Source organism: Peromyscus leucopus, chromosome 10, assembly GCF_004664715.2.
Source record: "Peromyscus leucopus breed LL Stock chromosome 10, UCI_PerLeu_2.1, whole genome shotgun sequence".
Lineage (NCBI taxonomy): Eukaryota > Metazoa > Chordata > Mammalia > Rodentia > Cricetidae > Peromyscus > Peromyscus leucopus.
The window spans coordinates 84,771,771-84,788,930 of record NC_051071.1 but is presented as its reverse complement, the minus strand read 5'-3'; the positions used below and the strand labels follow the sequence as shown (position 1 = coordinate 84,788,930).

The 17,160-nt window shown below is 40.6% G+C and overlaps 1 protein-coding gene across 7 annotated transcripts in view; it reads left to right on the top strand.

Annotated features, from left to right (window-relative positions):
* The window catches only part of Lin54 (lin-54 DREAM MuvB core complex component), a 73,114-nt gene that overhangs the window by 11,801 nt on the left and 44,153 nt on the right, over window positions 1-17,160 (top strand). For 4 of the 7 annotated variants that reach the window (XM_028867265.2, XM_037209219.1, XM_028867264.2 and 1 more), the window contains exons 2-3: window positions 7,019-7,737; window positions 12,851-12,974. In XM_028867265.2, coding sequence (XP_028723098.1) covers window positions 7,051-7,737; window positions 12,851-12,974 — 811 coding nt within the window. In that variant the 5' untranslated portion in view covers window positions 7,019-7,050. The remainder of the gene's footprint in view (window positions 1-7,018; window positions 7,738-12,850; window positions 12,975-17,160) is intronic. The other 3 variants (XM_028867269.2, XM_037209221.1, XM_028867268.2) reach the window with 1 other exon arrangement.

Here is a 17,160-nt window from a genome sequence, read left to right as displayed (position 1 = left end):
AGAGCAGCCAGTGCTGAGCCAATTCTCTAGGCTTGTTTGTTTTTTTTTTAAATGATAGGCAAGATGGCTTAGTAGATAACGGTGCCTTTGGCCGAGCCTAATGACCCACCTCCAGTCCTGGTGATTCACATGGTGGAAGGAGAGAATCAACTCCCTCACTTTGTCCTCTGATTGCCACACTTTCACCATGGTCCTTGTACACTCACCACACCACCACACAAATAAATATAATAAAAAAGATCTTTGAAAAAGTCAGGAAACAGAATGGAAGCTAACATTTTCAAGTTGATAAAGGAAATCTGAGAAACCTACAGATTAACAAATGAGATTGGAAAGCAGGCAAGGATGTTTGTTTTCATTCCCCTAAGTCATCATTTTGTGTCATGACACAGCAAATATTGTAAGGCAAAAGAAATAAAAGGTGTGCAGATTAGAAAGGAGGAATTACAGTTGTTATTTGCAGACGATATTGAGCATAAGTAATCAACATTGAAAAGCTACTACAGTGAGTAAGTGGGCTTGGGATGCAGGATACATGGACAGCATACAAAAACCAATTGTATCTCTGTATTAATGACAGACATTTGGAAAGCAGGGGAAAACCATTTACAGTAGCTTAAAAACAGAGTACTTATGGCTAAAAACAGTATGTAGCAGATGTATACACTTGGAGCATAAAACATTGCTGAGATAGATACCCTGTCGGGAGACGACTCTGTGGGTCTTTGCATTTCTGTACAAGTTGCAAGGAAATCAGTGACAGCTGGACAGCTGTTTTTTTTTTCTTTTAATTTTTTTTTTTTTTTTTTTTTTTTTTTTTGGAGACCGAGTTCTGCTGTGTAACAGTCCTGGCTGTCCTTGCTTTGTAGACCAGGCTGGGCCTCAAACTCATAGAGATCTGCCTGCCTCTGCCTCCTAAGTACTGGGTTTAAAGGCGTGTGCTACCATTGCCCAGCATCAGCTCTTGTTTTAAAAGATCTTTTTATGGTGGTGCATGTCTGTGATCCTAGCTAGTGGGTGACTGATGCAGAAGGATCCCAACTTTCAGATTAGCCTGAGCTACTTAACCAAACCCTGTCCAAAATAAAATAGAGTAGGAATGTAGCTCAGAGGCAGTGTATTTGCCTGTCGTGGACATGAGTCTGGGTTGTGTCCACCAAAACCAAAAGCAAATGGCCTTGGATGATACAGTATCCCTCCCTGTAGCAAAGGGTAGCTTTGCTTATTGTCCAATCTAAGAAAAACACTATCTCCCTCTGCGAGCAGTGGGGATGCCAACTTCCTGGATGTCGGGCATCAGCCTGGGCAACGCCTTTGTCTTCTCAGTGGGCCTAGGGTCTGGAGGAACTGGCTTCCACGCGATTCTCTCGTGCTTTTCCTGTTACTACTAAATGAACCAACAAACAAACTTTGTCTCAGACTCAGGACTTTGTGGTTTCTGCCTCTGAAGCAGTAACTGGTTACTTTGTTTCCTTGCTTGCAAATTGCCTTTTTTAAAAAACCAAATCTCCCACCTCAGTTTGGGCTGTGGCTCCTGGAAAGGAAGGGAGAAGACAGGCCCTTGTGGGCTAGGAAAAGGATGTGTCTGGTAGTAAATGATGTCATCTGTGAGTTAGACAGCTTGGACGGAGAGGGTTTTACCTGTTGAGTAATTAGAGGCTCAACCGAGGAGTGGAAGCTCACTGAATGATGCTTACTCACTGTACACACTCAACCCCATGCCCCTAGCTGAGGATTGTAAGCCCACAGGATGACACTTGACTTGTTGTACACATTCAACTCCATGTAAGTTAAGAAGCCTTCAAAACTTGTGTGGGGACTTCGGCAGGTGGCAGCGAGGACATGGAGCTTTGTGTTGATTGAAAACCGCAGGAGTTTGGTTGGGCTACAAGAGTGAGTTCTTAGGATTGAAAGAAATGCCAACTTTGCTTATAAATGTGGAGTCCCAAGCTCCATCTGTGTCCTGATCTGAAGGAAAGAGGTGGATGAAGGTTGGGGTGAGGTGTCCCTGTCCTTAAGAAAGACCAAAGTCCATCCCTATGTGTCTACACCCCATTTTAAAGCACATTATAAAGAAGGGAAAAACAAAACAAAACAAAACCCAGTTGAACTACTGTAGGTCGGGGCCCTTGTGTGCTCAGTCCCTGTGACACACAGAGTTGTATAGTGTGCCCTTGCTTGCAGCATGATTTTAGATTGATCTTTACTGTTGCACTCATTACTAGTTCTCTTCCTTTCAACTCTTAAATAATACTCTACAGCACAGATCTCCCATGCCTTGTATATCCATCCACGTAACACTGGGCATTGGAACTTTCACAGTTTGAAACTGCTGTGAATAACCCTGCTGTAAACATTAAGTTCAAGGTTTGATGGTCTTTCCATTTCTTTTGAATAAATACCTAGCAAGACTAAGGAGTCAAACTTTGATGGTTCTGTTGGATGCAGGCACTCCGATTACCTCATTCAATAGGGGTAGAGCATCCAAGTCATGGTTGGATAATGGAGAGCCTGTGTGGCTGTGGGTGGGGCCCTCTGTTGTGTGTGGTAGAGACTGTGGCTATGGGTGGGGCCCTTTGTGTGTGGTAGAGACTGTGGCTGTGGGTGGAGCTCTCTGTTGTGTGTGGTAGGGACTGTGGCTGTGGGTGGGGCCCTTTGTCATGTATGGTTAGGATTTTCACTGAAACATGTCATTGGTGTTGGTATTTTGTGAGCCTGTACTGTGAATGCCTGTAAACCTGTCAGTGTTCATGGAGCTATGTTCAATACTCAGAGTGTTTATGGCTCTGACTGTATTCAGTACCCAGTTCGTGTACCATGCCTCACTTCTCCACTTTCCCCAAAGTCTGCAAACCCTAGTAATTACTTTTAGCTACAAATTATTGTGACTGATGATTTTCCAGCATATGTAAAGAACTCACTCAGCTCAATAAGAATCCTAAAAGCTAGCATCCCCCTAAAACAGGTCTTAAGGCTGGTGTTGCTGAAATTACAGACATATGCTACCATGTCCCAGCTATTAACAAGCTCGCTCGCGCTCTCTCTCTCTCTCTCTCTCTCTCTCTCTCTCTCTCTCTCTCTCTCTCTCACACACACACACACACACACACATACACACACACACACACACACAATTTGCAGGTGAAAAGATGGTCAGCATGATTAGTATAGTTGTCAGTGGTAAAGTATATACAAGGCAAGCACAGAAAAAAAACTAGATTCCTCATTTGCAAGGAATATCTTTTCTGATTGACTTATTTAATGTGATGATTTCCAATTACTGAATTCTCGCCTATAGAAACAGGAAACAACACTTGAGGAAAACATGTAGAAAGGATTGGAGCTGTAACTCTGTGATAATAGCTCTTGTGTAGCCTGTGCAAGTTCCTATGTTCAATCCTTGTTTCTAATCTTTAAAAGAAGATGGAACAGTCTCAGTACATTGTTTAAAAATATATAGAGATTGGCCTGATGTGATAGCCCACACTTCAAACCCAGCATTTGGGAGGCTAGTGGGTATATAAATAACATAGCCAAATTTCATGCCTAATAAATTATAACCCAAGGGCTGGTGAAGTAGCTCAGGATAGAGTGCTTGCCCTAAAGCTAGTCCCTAGAACCACATAAATCCAGGTGAAAAAGCACATGCTTGGAATCCCAGTACTTGGGAGGTAGAGGCAAGATTAGAAATTCAAGGTCATTCTTGTCTACAAAGGGAGTTCAAGGCCTACATTTGAACCTTTCTCAAAAACTCAACCTTTTTTTTTTTTTTTTTTTTAAAAAATATAGGCTTTGGAAATAACTGGCTAGAATGCTTTCCTAGCCTTCATGAAGCCCTGGTGTGATGTCCAGCACCACACAAACCAACACGGTGGTTCAAACCTGTAATGCTAAAATTTAAGAGATGGAGGCAGGAGGATTAGAAGTTCAAGGTCATCCTTGGCTTCAGAATGTAAGCTAACCTGAACTGCGTTCTCATGTCTCAGAAAACAAGCCCCCACCCCTGCCTCAGTGTGGCTGGAGAGATGGTCCAGTAGTTCAGGGCCACTGGCTGCTCTTGCAGAGCACGTGGACTCAGTTCCCAGCACCCATGTGTTGCTCACAACTGTCTCCAACATTGTCTTCTGGCCTCCACAGCACTTATGTACACGATGCAGTTACATACATGTAGGCAGAGCACACATACACATAAAGGTAAATAAACTTTTAAAATACAAAATCTTAGCAATTCTCTATTTAGATATTTATTCAAAGGAAATGGAAAGACCATCAAACCTTGAACTTAATGTTTACAGCAGGGTTATCCACAACAGTTTCAAACTGAGAAAGTTCCAATGCCCAGTGTTACGTGGATGGATATACAAGGCGTGGGAGATCTGTGCTGTAGAGTATTATTTAAGAGTTGAAAGGAAGAGAACTAGTAATGAGTGCAACAGTAAAGATCAATCTAAAATCATGCTGCAAGCAAGGGCACACTATACAACTCTGTGTGTCACTGGGATCGAGCACACCAGGGACCAGACTTACAGTAGTTCAACTGGGTTGGTTTTTTCCCTTTACAACAGTGGCTCTCAACCTTCTTCATGCTCTGCCCCTTTAATTCAGTTCCTTAGGTTATGGTGACCCCAACCATAAAATTATTCTTGTTGCTACCTCATGGCTGTGATTTTGCTTCTGTTGTGAATAGTAGTGTAAATATCTGATATGAAGGATATGGGACAACCGTGAAAGGGTTGTTCCATGACTCCAAAGGGGTCCGGACCCATAGATTGAGAAGCACCGCTTTACAACGTGCTAAGGTAGAGCTGGAAAAAGGGCTCAGCGGTTAAGGTTAAGAGTGCCTATTGTTCTCCCAGAGAACTGGAGTTCATTCCAACACCAGTATGGGGTGGTCCACAACAGCCTGTAATTCCCTCCAAGGGATCTGATACTCTGCTATCTAGTGGTTTGGTAGGTGTAGTATATATTTGACTTAGCATTTTGTGGTAGTTTTTCTGGGACAGTATCTTATGCTGAGGAACATCTGTACACGATTCCCTGTACATGAAGTTCTAGTATGAGCAAAAATGCAAAGCTTTTCTGATAGACAGCACTTATGTAGTGTGGGCTGTAGCTGTAACCAACCGTCTTATTAAATAAGAAACACAGAACCAATGTAAAAGAGAAAGCCAAGAGGTCAGAGCTCAGAGCTAAAATCTCACCCTTCCTCCTGCGGTGCTCCTAGCTCTCCGAAAGAGACCTATTTCCTGTGTGTAAGTCTTTTCATAGTCTTTTGTTCTGCCTTCTCATTGGTTGTAAACCCAAACACGTGACTGCCTCGTCACTGTCTGTATGTACAGCCCCCCAGGTCTTAAAGGCATGTGTTTCCAATGCTGGCTGTATCCCTGAACACACAGAGATCTACCTAGCTCTTCTACCAAGCGCTGGGATTAAAGGCGTGTGCCACCACCGCCACACTCTTGCTATGGCTCTAATAGCTCTGACCTCCGGGGCAACTTTATTTATTAACATACAGTCAAAATCACATTTCAGTACAATTAGAATACCACTACAGTGGGCTTTCAGGGCAGGGAGTTAACTGGGAAGGATTAGGCTGATTTCAGTCTCCGTTTAAAAACTCCAGTGGTACAATGTCTATGATAGTATAAATTTTCAGTTAAAATGACTAACTTTGGACCATACAAAATCTGTAAAATAGGGATGGTAATGCTACACACATCAGGTTTGGGGAGGAAAATTATGCCACTTTTGCCATAACAAGATCTCTCTACTGATGGCTTATTTTGGCAGCAGCAATATTTGCCACGGCTGCTAAGTGGTTTGCTGTTTGTATGTGTTAGTCTTCTTTCGTGTAACGCAGGCTGCCGCAGACCGTGCGGCCGCGGACCGTGCTGTCCCGGACCGTGCTGCGGTCCTTCCCCCTCAGCTTCTCAGGGCTGAGGTTACAAGTGTGATCCATGCCCACTGTGTGTGCCAGCTGTGTGTGCTGCTCCTAAGTGTTCAATGCTTGTTGTATATTTTAAAGAAATAAGGTGAGTGTGGCCACGCCACCTGCGGTCCACGCCACCTGCAGTCCCAGCACCCAGGAGGCTGAAGGGTTAAGACAGCCTGCTCCGGGCAGTGAGATGACATCATGCCTCCCAGAGGAAGAGGAAGAGGAAGAGTTGCTGATTGGGTTCTAAAGGGTTTTGAAGTTCTCTGAGCAAACTTCACTGCTGTCTAGTCTATCTAGATCTGCTAGGTTGTCTTTAATACATGTTGATACTGGAATTCACTCATTTTTTGAAAGTTCTGATTTTTAGCTAAAAGCATGACAGCTGATTTGTCCATAATCTGGACTTTTTTTTTTTTTTCCCATGATGGGGACTGGCTGTATATTCTTTTTCTTTTTTATATTTATTTATTTTTATTTTATACGTATGTGTTACCTGCTTGTGTGTGCTTTGTGCCTGTGGAAGCCAGAAGAGGGCTTGAATCGTCAGCAACTGGAGTTCTAGAATGTTGTGAGCCGCAGTGTGAGTGCTGGAAACTGAACACTGCCCTCTGCAAGAGTGACAGTTGCTCTTAATTGCCGATCCAGCTTTCTAGACTTGTAAATTCTTCAATAGTTCCCCTTTGACACTTTAAATGGCAGAGGACTGGGAAATCTTTCCAAAGAAAAATTCTCTTAGTATGAAGCTAATTGATTAGACTTAGGCCACGTAGTCCATTTGATCTCCATTCATGAAGTGGAATCATCTAGAGACTCCTTTGACATTTAATGGATGTTTATAAACAGGGTATTGCTATACATGTATAGGACCCAGACAGATCATTGAAGATTTAAAGATATTTCCATATCTTAGATTCTTAAAAGCTATGATGTGTGAAAATGGTGAAATCTAGATAATTATCAGGAATGTCCTTCATTTAATTATTTACCAATTTCAGCACTGTTGTTTTGTCATTTACATTTTTCTTGAATGTATTTTTAAAAATCTGCTTAAAACCTGGTAACGATTTTCCCCTTTTCTTCCAGCACCCGGGCATCTTCCTAGAAGCAGAGCGATCATGGAGGTGGTGCCGGCCGAGGTGAATAGTTTGCTTCCAGAGGAGATAATGGACACTGCTATAACTTTAGTGGATGAGGATAGTATTGAGGCTGTAATTGTGTCATCCCCAATTCCCATGGAGACAGAACTGGAAGAAATTGTCAACATAAATTCTACTGGTGACTCTACAGCCACGCCCATTTCCACGGAGCCAATCACAGTGTACAGTAACCACACTAACCAAGTTGCAGTGAATACCACAGTTACTAAAGCAGATTCTAATACCACAGTGAAACCAGCATTTCCAAGTGGCCTTCAAAAACTTGGTGCTCAGACTCCTGTGACTATATCAGCCAATCAGATTATTTTAAACAAAGTATCACAGACATCTGATCTTAAACTTGGCAATCAGACCCTTAAACCAGATGGACAGAAGTTGATTTTAACAACTCTGGGCAAGTCTGGTTCACCAATTGTTTTAGCACTACCCCATAGCCAACTGCCCCAGGCTCAGAAAGTTACAGCTCAGGCCCAGCCAGGAGACGCTAAGTTACCACCGCAGCAGCAAATTAAAGTAGTTACCATTGGAGGGAGGCCAGAGGTGAAACCTGTCATTGGTGTCTCAGCACTGACCCCAGGAAGTCAACTGATTAATACTACAACTCAGCCCTCTGTGTTACAGACCCAACAGTTAAAAACAGTACAGGTAAAAACAAAAAAGGGGGCATATTACTTAAAGTGCATGTTAAAAAAATTAAACTGACTCAAAGTTGTGTTTGCAGGGTTGTTAATTGCATAACTTTTAATGAATTCTTTTGAATGTTTTAAAGTAATTGTGTGGATTTGTTTTGTTTTTAAATTTGATATGTCTAATGCTCATGAAATTTTTTGCCAGAAAACTTATAGCAAACTAAGTTTTGGTTAAATTTCCGAATTGTTTATTTATAGCCTTTTAAGCATTTTATAGATAGTGGTAGTTTGGCTACAGGGGTATTATTTTGCTGGCATAAAGGTGCCCAACTTAGTGCAAAACCATCAAGTAATCAGTCTTTCTCTTTTCTTGGTTCATTCATGACTAAAGCTAGGAAAGCTTGGCTGTTTGCTCCGAGAACCCTCGGAGGCGGCAGTAGCTGATGCTTGCAGCGCTTGTCTCCTACGGGGAACTTACTGTCCATCACCGCTGTTCATGTTTGCAGTTTGAGGAAGACAGTGAATGTCATGGAGCCGAGCACAGGGCTTGCTTGAGTCATCCCTGCGCTGTCCTACTGGCTGTGGAACTGTGGGTAGCTTGCTCTCTGAAGTTTCTAACCTTAGCTTAAGATGGCTACTTGATCATTTAACAAAACAAAACAAAGCAAAGCAATATAGTATTACACAGTTCTCAAAACATTGAGGATCCTTCAGAATGGCACTTAATAGTATAGCCCTTAATAGCCCTCAAATAGTAGATTACCAGGTCATACATTAAATGTTTTTCATTTTTTTTATGGCCAAAAAAAGACTCTTTACGCTACCTTCAGAGTGCTTAGAAATACAGTGATTCGCTTAGAAGAAGGAGACCACAGTACATGCCATGTTTGGAAGAGTTGTCTGTGAAAAGAAACCAGAAGGCAGTCCGTTGTTGTGGCTCCCACCTTTAATCCCAGCAGAGGCAGGTACATTTCTGAGTTCAAGGCCAGCCTGGTCTCCAGAGAGAGTTCCCAGGACAGCCAGGACTACACAGAGAAACCCTGTCTTGAAAAACCAAAAAAAAAAAAAATAAAAATAAAAACATAAAGAGAAAAGAAACCAGAAGGTGGCCGGGCGGTGGTGGCGCACGCCTTGAGTCCCAGCACTTGGGAGGCAGAGCCAGGTGGATCTCTGTGAGTTCAAGGCCAGCCTGGGCTACAAAGCGAGTCCCAGGAAAGGCGCAAAGCTGCACAGAGAAACCCTGTCTCAAAAAACCAAAAAAAAAAAAAAAAAAAAAAAAAGAAACCAGAAGGCATGAGTGAAGCAATGTCATGGAAAGAGTGTCAGGAGAATTGAGAGAGGCGCTTCCTCATAGCTGACACTGACATTCAACTTTTGTTACTGTGTGGGGAAAGCTTAGAAACTTGACTTCTCAGGATCTCTGCATTCAGAAGCTTAAGCTTTCCCAAGCCCTGTGACTTGCTCTGTCCTTTCTGCTGCTGTTTAATAGTTCATGTCCCCTGCTTCTTCGCCATTACCTCTCGTTGTGATCTGTTTATTTTGCTGAGGCACTCTTGAATGAGATAGCCTAGCCTGTCACTGTGAAGTATCCTGTCCTTAGTGTTGAAACCTGTTTTGATTAGCTTTGGTGGTGTGGATCATTATCATGATCTCAAAGAACTAATAATAGAAATCAGTGTACAGATATGGTTTCAATAACTGATTTATTTCTATCCACTAATTTCTTACCTTAGTTTTCTAAGTATTGACAATAAAAAGACTCTGGCCTAATACACACTTGTTTTATTGTTGTTGGTTTTATAAAACCAGATTCCATTTGTTTTAAAAGCTTTATTTTTATTTATTTATTTATTTATTTATTTATTTATTTATTTATTTATTTATTTATTTATTTATTTATTTATTTTGGTTTTTCGGGAGCTCACTTGGTAGCCCAGGCTGGCCTCGAACTCACAGAGATCCGCCTGGCTCTGCCTCCCAAGTGCTGGGATTAAAGGCGTGCGCCACCACCGCCCGGCTAAAAGCTTTATTTTTTAAAGGAGCATATAATAGAGCCGAGCATGGTGGAGCATGTCTTAATCCCAGCACTAAGGATGTAGAAACAGGTGGATCTCTGTGAGTTTGAGGACAGCTTGGTCTACATAATGAGTTCCAGGACAGCTAGGAGGACCATAAACCAAAAAAAAAAAAAAAAAAAAGTAAGTTAATTAAATAATTTAAAAAAAAAAAACCAAGGAAACCTATTTAGAATATTTTCTAAGTATCCAGTTGATTTTAGGTAGCTCAAATCTTTCTAACTCAGAAGCAACTTATGAACCCCTAAAACACTTCAAAAAAATAAGTAACTACACATTTATAGTTTTCTACATTAGGCCCCATAATAATGAGGTTGTTTCGAGGCATATGTGTATACAAATCTGATTTTAAGTTTGCTGTGAGCACTGAGGTTGTTGCGTGTGAGCAGCAGGCAAGAATGAAGGAGACCCATGTTGAGAAGTAATGAAGTAGCAGCTGGGGCAGGGTGACGGTGGGTGTGTAGTCACACTTAATTCCAGACAGCTGACCGCTGTCCCGGGTCGCAGTGCCCAGGATGGGAGAACAGTAAGCAGCGAGCAGTCGGGGGCAGCATAGCCCCTTAGTGGCTCCTGAATGTGTCCAGATATTGGCTTACTTTTCTACCTTACTTGTAAATTTTTTTTTCCACTTTTATCTTAATTTGCCAATTCCATTAATTTATTGAAAATAATTCTTTAAAAAATTGTAGGGTTGCTTTATGTTTAAATTTATTTATGTGAATGAATGTTTTCCTTGAATATGTATGCATGTATGTATGTATGTATGTATGTATGTATACCATGTGTGTACCTAGTTCCCACAAATCCCAAAAGGCATCAGGTCTTTTGAAACTGGACTTACAGACAGTTGTGAGCCTTCATGAGGATGCTGGGAATGGAACCTAGGTCCTCTGCAAGAGTAGTAAGTGCTCCAAACCACTGATGAGCTATGTGCGTGCCAGGCAAGCTCTCCAAATGAACCTAGGCCAGGAATCAACCCCTTTTCACTTTGGTTTCTAAGCTACCCTAGAACAAAAGTGTAAGTAAAATAAAACTTGAATAAAGAGTCATTTTCAAGGGCATGCATAAAGCCCTGCTTTCCGTATACGTAACATAAAGCCAGGTGTGGTGGCTCATGTCTGTAATCCCCATGCTTGGAGGTAGATGGAGAAGGATAAGGAGTTCAAGGCCAGCCTAGGAAATGTGAGGACTTGTTTCAAAAACTAATTTTGATTCCTTAATGGGTCTGGAAATTGTTATTTTGAGCAGTGCTCCACTAAAGGAATATAGCCATAAGAGCACGATGAGATCGTTTGTTTGAATAATTAACTTGCTTTTGGGTCCATTGTTTAGACTTTTTCCTGTTTGGTAAGCATATAGCATATAACGGTGAAGGCCAGGAAAGGGGAAGTACTTTCAAGTCTTCCTTTTAATAGCTAAGGTTATGTGTTTCTAAGACTGTCTACCTCTGTGGTCACTAGTACTGTGTGTGTATGTGAGATTCCATTTTGCTTTAGAGCTTTAGAAAGACTTGAGGAGTGCTTCCCTTCATGTCTCTGGATGGCATCAACTTTCTAAAGTATAATTAATTTACTCAGATATGTCATGGTTTATAACCTGTATCTATTGTTATACACTAATGGATTTCTTGTTTTTGAAAACATGATTTCCTGTCAGAGGTACTTGTGTCTCTAATAGGTTCTGAGTGTAAGAAAGGAACATTGTGAGTGTAAGATAGCATGCTGATGTAAGCTGAGCACATGGAGCTGATATGTAACTGTGATCAATACTATTTCTGATAGGTTGCTGTTATTCATGTTGGTCATGTTTATTCATTTGAGTCATCTCCAGTAATAAATAATACTTTAGGGTCTCATTATGCGTATCTGCCAAAAGGTAAAGTATTTAATGTTCTTCACACACTAAACTTTGAGTTTTATGCCAGGTAAGTTTCTGTTCCTTCTTTGTAACAGCTGTGTCCTTGCGTTTTGTGAGAATTCCAATGTAAAAACATTGATCTTGAGTATAGTGGCTATACCTTGGGAATTTGAAGCCAGCCTGGTCTTCTTAATTAGCTTCACGAGAATGACCCTGTCTCAAAAAATGAAAAAAGTAACTGTACCACACTGGTACCTCTGTCTTCTTTGACTTGTGGCAAATTTTAGTTCAGGTCAACAATGTGTCCATTATTTTAACTTCATGTTGGATATGAGTTATAAGTAATGTATGGATAGTCCCTTCAAGGAGTTTAAAGTACAATAAGTACTATTTTAGTAAATATGTTTCAGAGCCTTTTACAAATCTTTGTTCTACTAAACATGTCTCTTTGTAATTGACTTCAACTGGTTCAGTTCTTCCTTTACTCTTGGTGTGTGTGTGTGTGTGTGTGTGTGTGTGTATGTGTGTGTGTGTGTGTGTGTGTGTGTAGCTGAAAGTTTGCTAGGCATGGAGATGTATGCCTATAATCTTAGTACTTGGAGGTTGAGGCAGGGAGATTGCCATGAGTTCAAGGTGAACCTGGGCTACATAGTTTCTCCAGGCCAGCCTGAGCTGCTGAATGAGATCCTATCTCAAAAAAAAAACAAGTGAAAAAGAGAGACAGTGAAAAGAAAGAAAATGTAGTTGTAAATCTGTAATGTGTAATAATTTATAGCTTGGATCATAGGCGAATGTAGCCATGCATATGTGTGCAGCGATACTTCACTGCTTGTATTGTATGTTTTGAACTCTTGTCTTTTTGTTACTCGATAGTTTATTTGGAAAACTAACATTGTGCATAGTGTTTCACTATTAAACATTATTATTATTATACTTTACTATTGTTTTCTCCATCTGCATGTTTCAGAGAGACTAGGGATTTATCCTGAAACTAGAGGTATTAGGACACGTGATTACAGATATGATCATACTAATATTTTGGTGAATGGATTTGTTTTAATTGTTTTATACATTAATACATAGATAAATTTGCTAAATGACCTGACTTTACGTGTACTACTGTATGAATCTTGTCTAACTTTTACTGCATAGATTTTTATGGAAACAGATGTCTTCATAGTTATTTATATGTTTCAGATCGCTAAGAAGCCTCGAACACCAACCTCGGGTCCAGTGATCACGAAGCTGATCTTTGCAAAACCAATTAATAGTAAAGCAGTCACAGGACAGACAACTCAAGTGTCACCACCAGTCATCACAGGTTATATTCCTTTATAGTCTCTCAAGTTACATGGATATCTTTCTTTTAGAGTTAGAGAAGGCTGTTCTGCCACCTTCAGATGTTTTCAGTGCGGCAATCATAGCTTAGTCAGTAATGTTTTTGCATTCTTTTTTGATGAAAGTAAATGTTTTCATACAATATATTCTGATTACAGTCCCCCTCCCCCAATTCCTCCTGTGTCCTCATTCCCCTCCAACTCCTCCCAGATCATCCCCATCTCCCCGATCCCAGTTCCTTTCTCTCTCTTTTTAGAAAACAAATAGGTTAACAAAAAAACAAATAAACCAGAATAAAAAAACAAAACAAAATAACAAAAAGCACAAGAAACACTACACACACACACACACACACACACACACACACACACACACACACACACAGAGATACATACACACAAAAACAAAAATCTATGAAAAGCGAGATGGGAAATCATAACCCAGTTCCTCTGACTAAACTGGGCTCTCCAGCCCCCACATGCAATTCTTCATGAATGTTATCAAACAATAGTTACTTAAGTATTAACAGAATTTAAGCTATATTACATTTACCAGCACTCTCCTTAGTGTGATCAAGTTCCTCCCCTGCCCCCTTCTTCAAGACAGGGTTTTTCTGTGTAGTTTTGGTGCCTGTCCTGGATCTCACTCTGTAGCCCAGGCTGGCCTCGAACTCACAAAGATCCATCTGGCTCTACCTAGTGCTGGGATTAAAGGCATGCGCCACCACCACCCAGCCCCAGTTCCTTTTTATTTTAGACTTAAAATGTGTTATTACCAGTAATCATTTTGGATATGCAAACTTCAAGTATTCTGTTAGGAATGTAGTTAAGATAGTAGAAAAATTGACTATGCCTAAGACCTTGGTATCAATTCTCAGTAATACAAAACAACAAGAAAATTCCAAACAATAACAGCTCTGCCTGATTAGTATGGATACCACCATGGATGCTATTGTTCAGTTTTTGGGTCATTTATAATATGTTGCAACTTAATCACAGATTTGCCTTGTAATTGCAGACAAAATCCATAGAGATAGCTATCTGTTGTGTTATTAGAATTATTGGTGCTAAGTTTAGTTTGCAGAGATAATTTCTTATTTGTGGAGGGGTGTAGGGGTAGGATCTTGCTCTATAGCCCTGGCTAGCCTGGCTAGTCTGGGTAGCTCTGTAGCCCAGGCTGGCTTTTGAACTCAAAGTAGTCTTTCCTCCCTAGTGCTGGGATTATAAGTGTTCATTTAGTGCCCAGCTTAATTCCTTCTTTTGATTAGTTCTGTATAGCCTTTAAATTGTTTTATATGTCACATTTTAAAGTACCAAAGTAATTGCCCTGTATTACAAGTAGTAGGTTATATCATTTTTATATTGTAACTAATGCTGTTTCAAAATATGTTAAGATTGTTTTTAAATGGGGAGTTCTCGTTGAAGATGGATTTACCTATGTATAACTGGTTTCTCTAAAATACAAATTTGATCTTGTCAAAATCCATGCTTAAAATAGTCTTTGCTTTGTTCATTTCTTGGCTTTGACCTGTTGGGATGCTGGTGTTGCCGTAGCTGTTAGGACCTATGGGTAGCCTTTTCCCTCGCCCCCGCAGCAGCCCAGACCTGCTGAACTTGGAAGAAGAGATCTCAGCACGTGGCTCAGCAGCAGCCCCCTTGCCTGGCCTGGCTTTCTTTGCATCCTTGCACTGACTTGCTCATTTCAACTCTTGGCCACTCCTCTTGGAAGTCTCTTGGGGTTTAATGAGGCACCTTCATGCCATCGTTTTCATGTGTCCCCTCAAGTTTGATTATTTCTATCATGTATTTACCTTTCTGTTGTAGTTTATTTGTTTTTGAGGGTCTCACTATGTAGTCCTGGTTGGCCTGGAACTCACTCTGTAGACATGCTAGCCTCAACTCACCTCCCAAGTTCTGAGATTAAAGGTGTGCACCACCACACTTGACATATACTTATCTTTAATTAATTTTTTTAAACTGGCTTATAATCTGTCCCCTAGTTATACTCTATTATGATACCTGGTTTCCTTTTTTGTCTCCCCTATGCAGTTAGGATTTTTCTCGATAGTAACCCCCCCCCCCCCCCGCTTTTTTTTTTTTATTTCGAGACAAGGTTTCTCTGTATATCTCTGGCTATCCTGGAACTCACCCTGTAGACCAGGCTGGTCTTGAACTCATAGAGATCGGCCTGCCTCTGTCTCCCAAGCGCTGGGATTAAAGGCATGCACCAACACTGCCTGGAGATAGTAATTTTTGTTTCTTTACCATTTAGTTCTTTAAGAATTACTTTATTTAAAAACTGTTTCCCGGCCAGGTGGTGGTGGTGCACACCTTTAATCCCAAAACTCAGGAGGCAGAGCCAGGCAGATCTCTGTGAGTTCAAGGCCAGCCTGGGCTACCGAGTGAGTTCCAGGAAAAGGAGCAAAGCTACACAGAGAAACCCTGTCTCAGTAAACTAAAAAAAAAAAAAAAAAACAAAAACAAACAAAAACAAACAAAAAAACCAACAACAACAAAAAAACTGTTTCCCAGTAAGGGCCCAGTGAGATTACGTAGCAGGTAAAGGTGCTTGCTGCCAAGCCCAGCAGCGACCTGAGATCAACGTTGCTGAAGGAGAGAGCCAATCTTAAAAGTTGTTCTCTGACCTCCAAATGTGCATCATAGCACATACATGCATGTCTGCATGTATATACACAATAAGGAAATATTAAAATGTCCCACATAGGTGGCTAGCTCAGTGGCATTGAGTATATCCACATTACTGTGCAATGTGTTGTCACCCTTTTTCATCTCCAGAACTTTTCAACTTGCAAAACTTTAAAGTCATTAAACAGTTATCCCTCATTCCTCCCTGTCTCCATGCATCCACTGTCCTGTTTCATGTGATCTTAAGTATGCTATACCCCTGTCCAGGTAAAATCATAGAACATTGATCATGTGATCTTAAGTATGCTATACCCCTGTCCAGGTAAAATCATAGAACATTGATCATGTGATCTTGAGTATGCTATACCCCTGTCCAGGTAAAATCATAGAACATTGAACATGTGATCTTGAGTATGCTATACCCCTGTCCAGGTAAAATCATAGAACATTGAACATGTGATCTTGAGTATGCTATACCCCTGTCCAGGTAAAATCATAGAACATTGATCATGTGATCTTGAGTATTCTATACCCCTGTCCAGGTAAAATCATAGAACATTGATCATGTGATCTTGAGTATGCTATACCCCTGTCCAGGTAAAATCATAGAACATTGATCATGTGATCTTGAGTATTCTATACCCCTGTCCAGGTAAAATCATAGAACATTGATCATGTGATCTTGAGTATTCTATACCCCTGTCCAGGTAAAATCATAGAACATTGATCATGTGATCTTGAGTATTCTATACCCCTGTCCAGGTAAAATCATAGAACATTGATCATGTGATCTTGAGTATTCTATACCCCTGTTCAGGTAAAATCATAGAACATTGATCATGTGATCTTGAGTATTCTATACCCCTGTCCAGGTAAAATCATGGAACATTGATCATGTGATCTTGAGTATGCTATACCCCTGTCCAGGTAAAATCATAGAACATTGATCATGTGATTTTGAGTATGCTATACTCCTGTCCAGGTAAAATCATAGAACATTGATCATGTGATCTTGAGTATGCTACACCCCTGTCCAGGTAAAATCATAGAACATTGATCATGTGATTTTGAGTATGCTATACTCCTGTCCAGGTAAAATTATAAAACATTGATCATGTGATCTTGAGTATGCTATACCCCTGTCCAGGTAAAATCATAGAACATTGATCATGTGATTTTGAGTATGCTATACCCCTGTCCAGGTAAAATCATAGAACATTGATCATGTGATTTTGAGTATGCTATACTCCTGTCCAGGTAAAATCATAGAACATTGATCATGTGATTTTGAGTATGCTATATCCCTGTCCAGGTAAAATTATAAAACATTGATCATGTGATTTTGAGTATTCTATACCCCTGTCCAGGTAAAATCATAGAACATTGATCATGTGATTTTGAGTATGCTATACCCCTGTCCAGGTAAAATCATAGAACATTGATCATGTGATCTTGAGTATGCTACACCCCTGTCCAGGTAAAATCATAGAACATTGATGTGTGATTTTGAGTATGCTACACCCC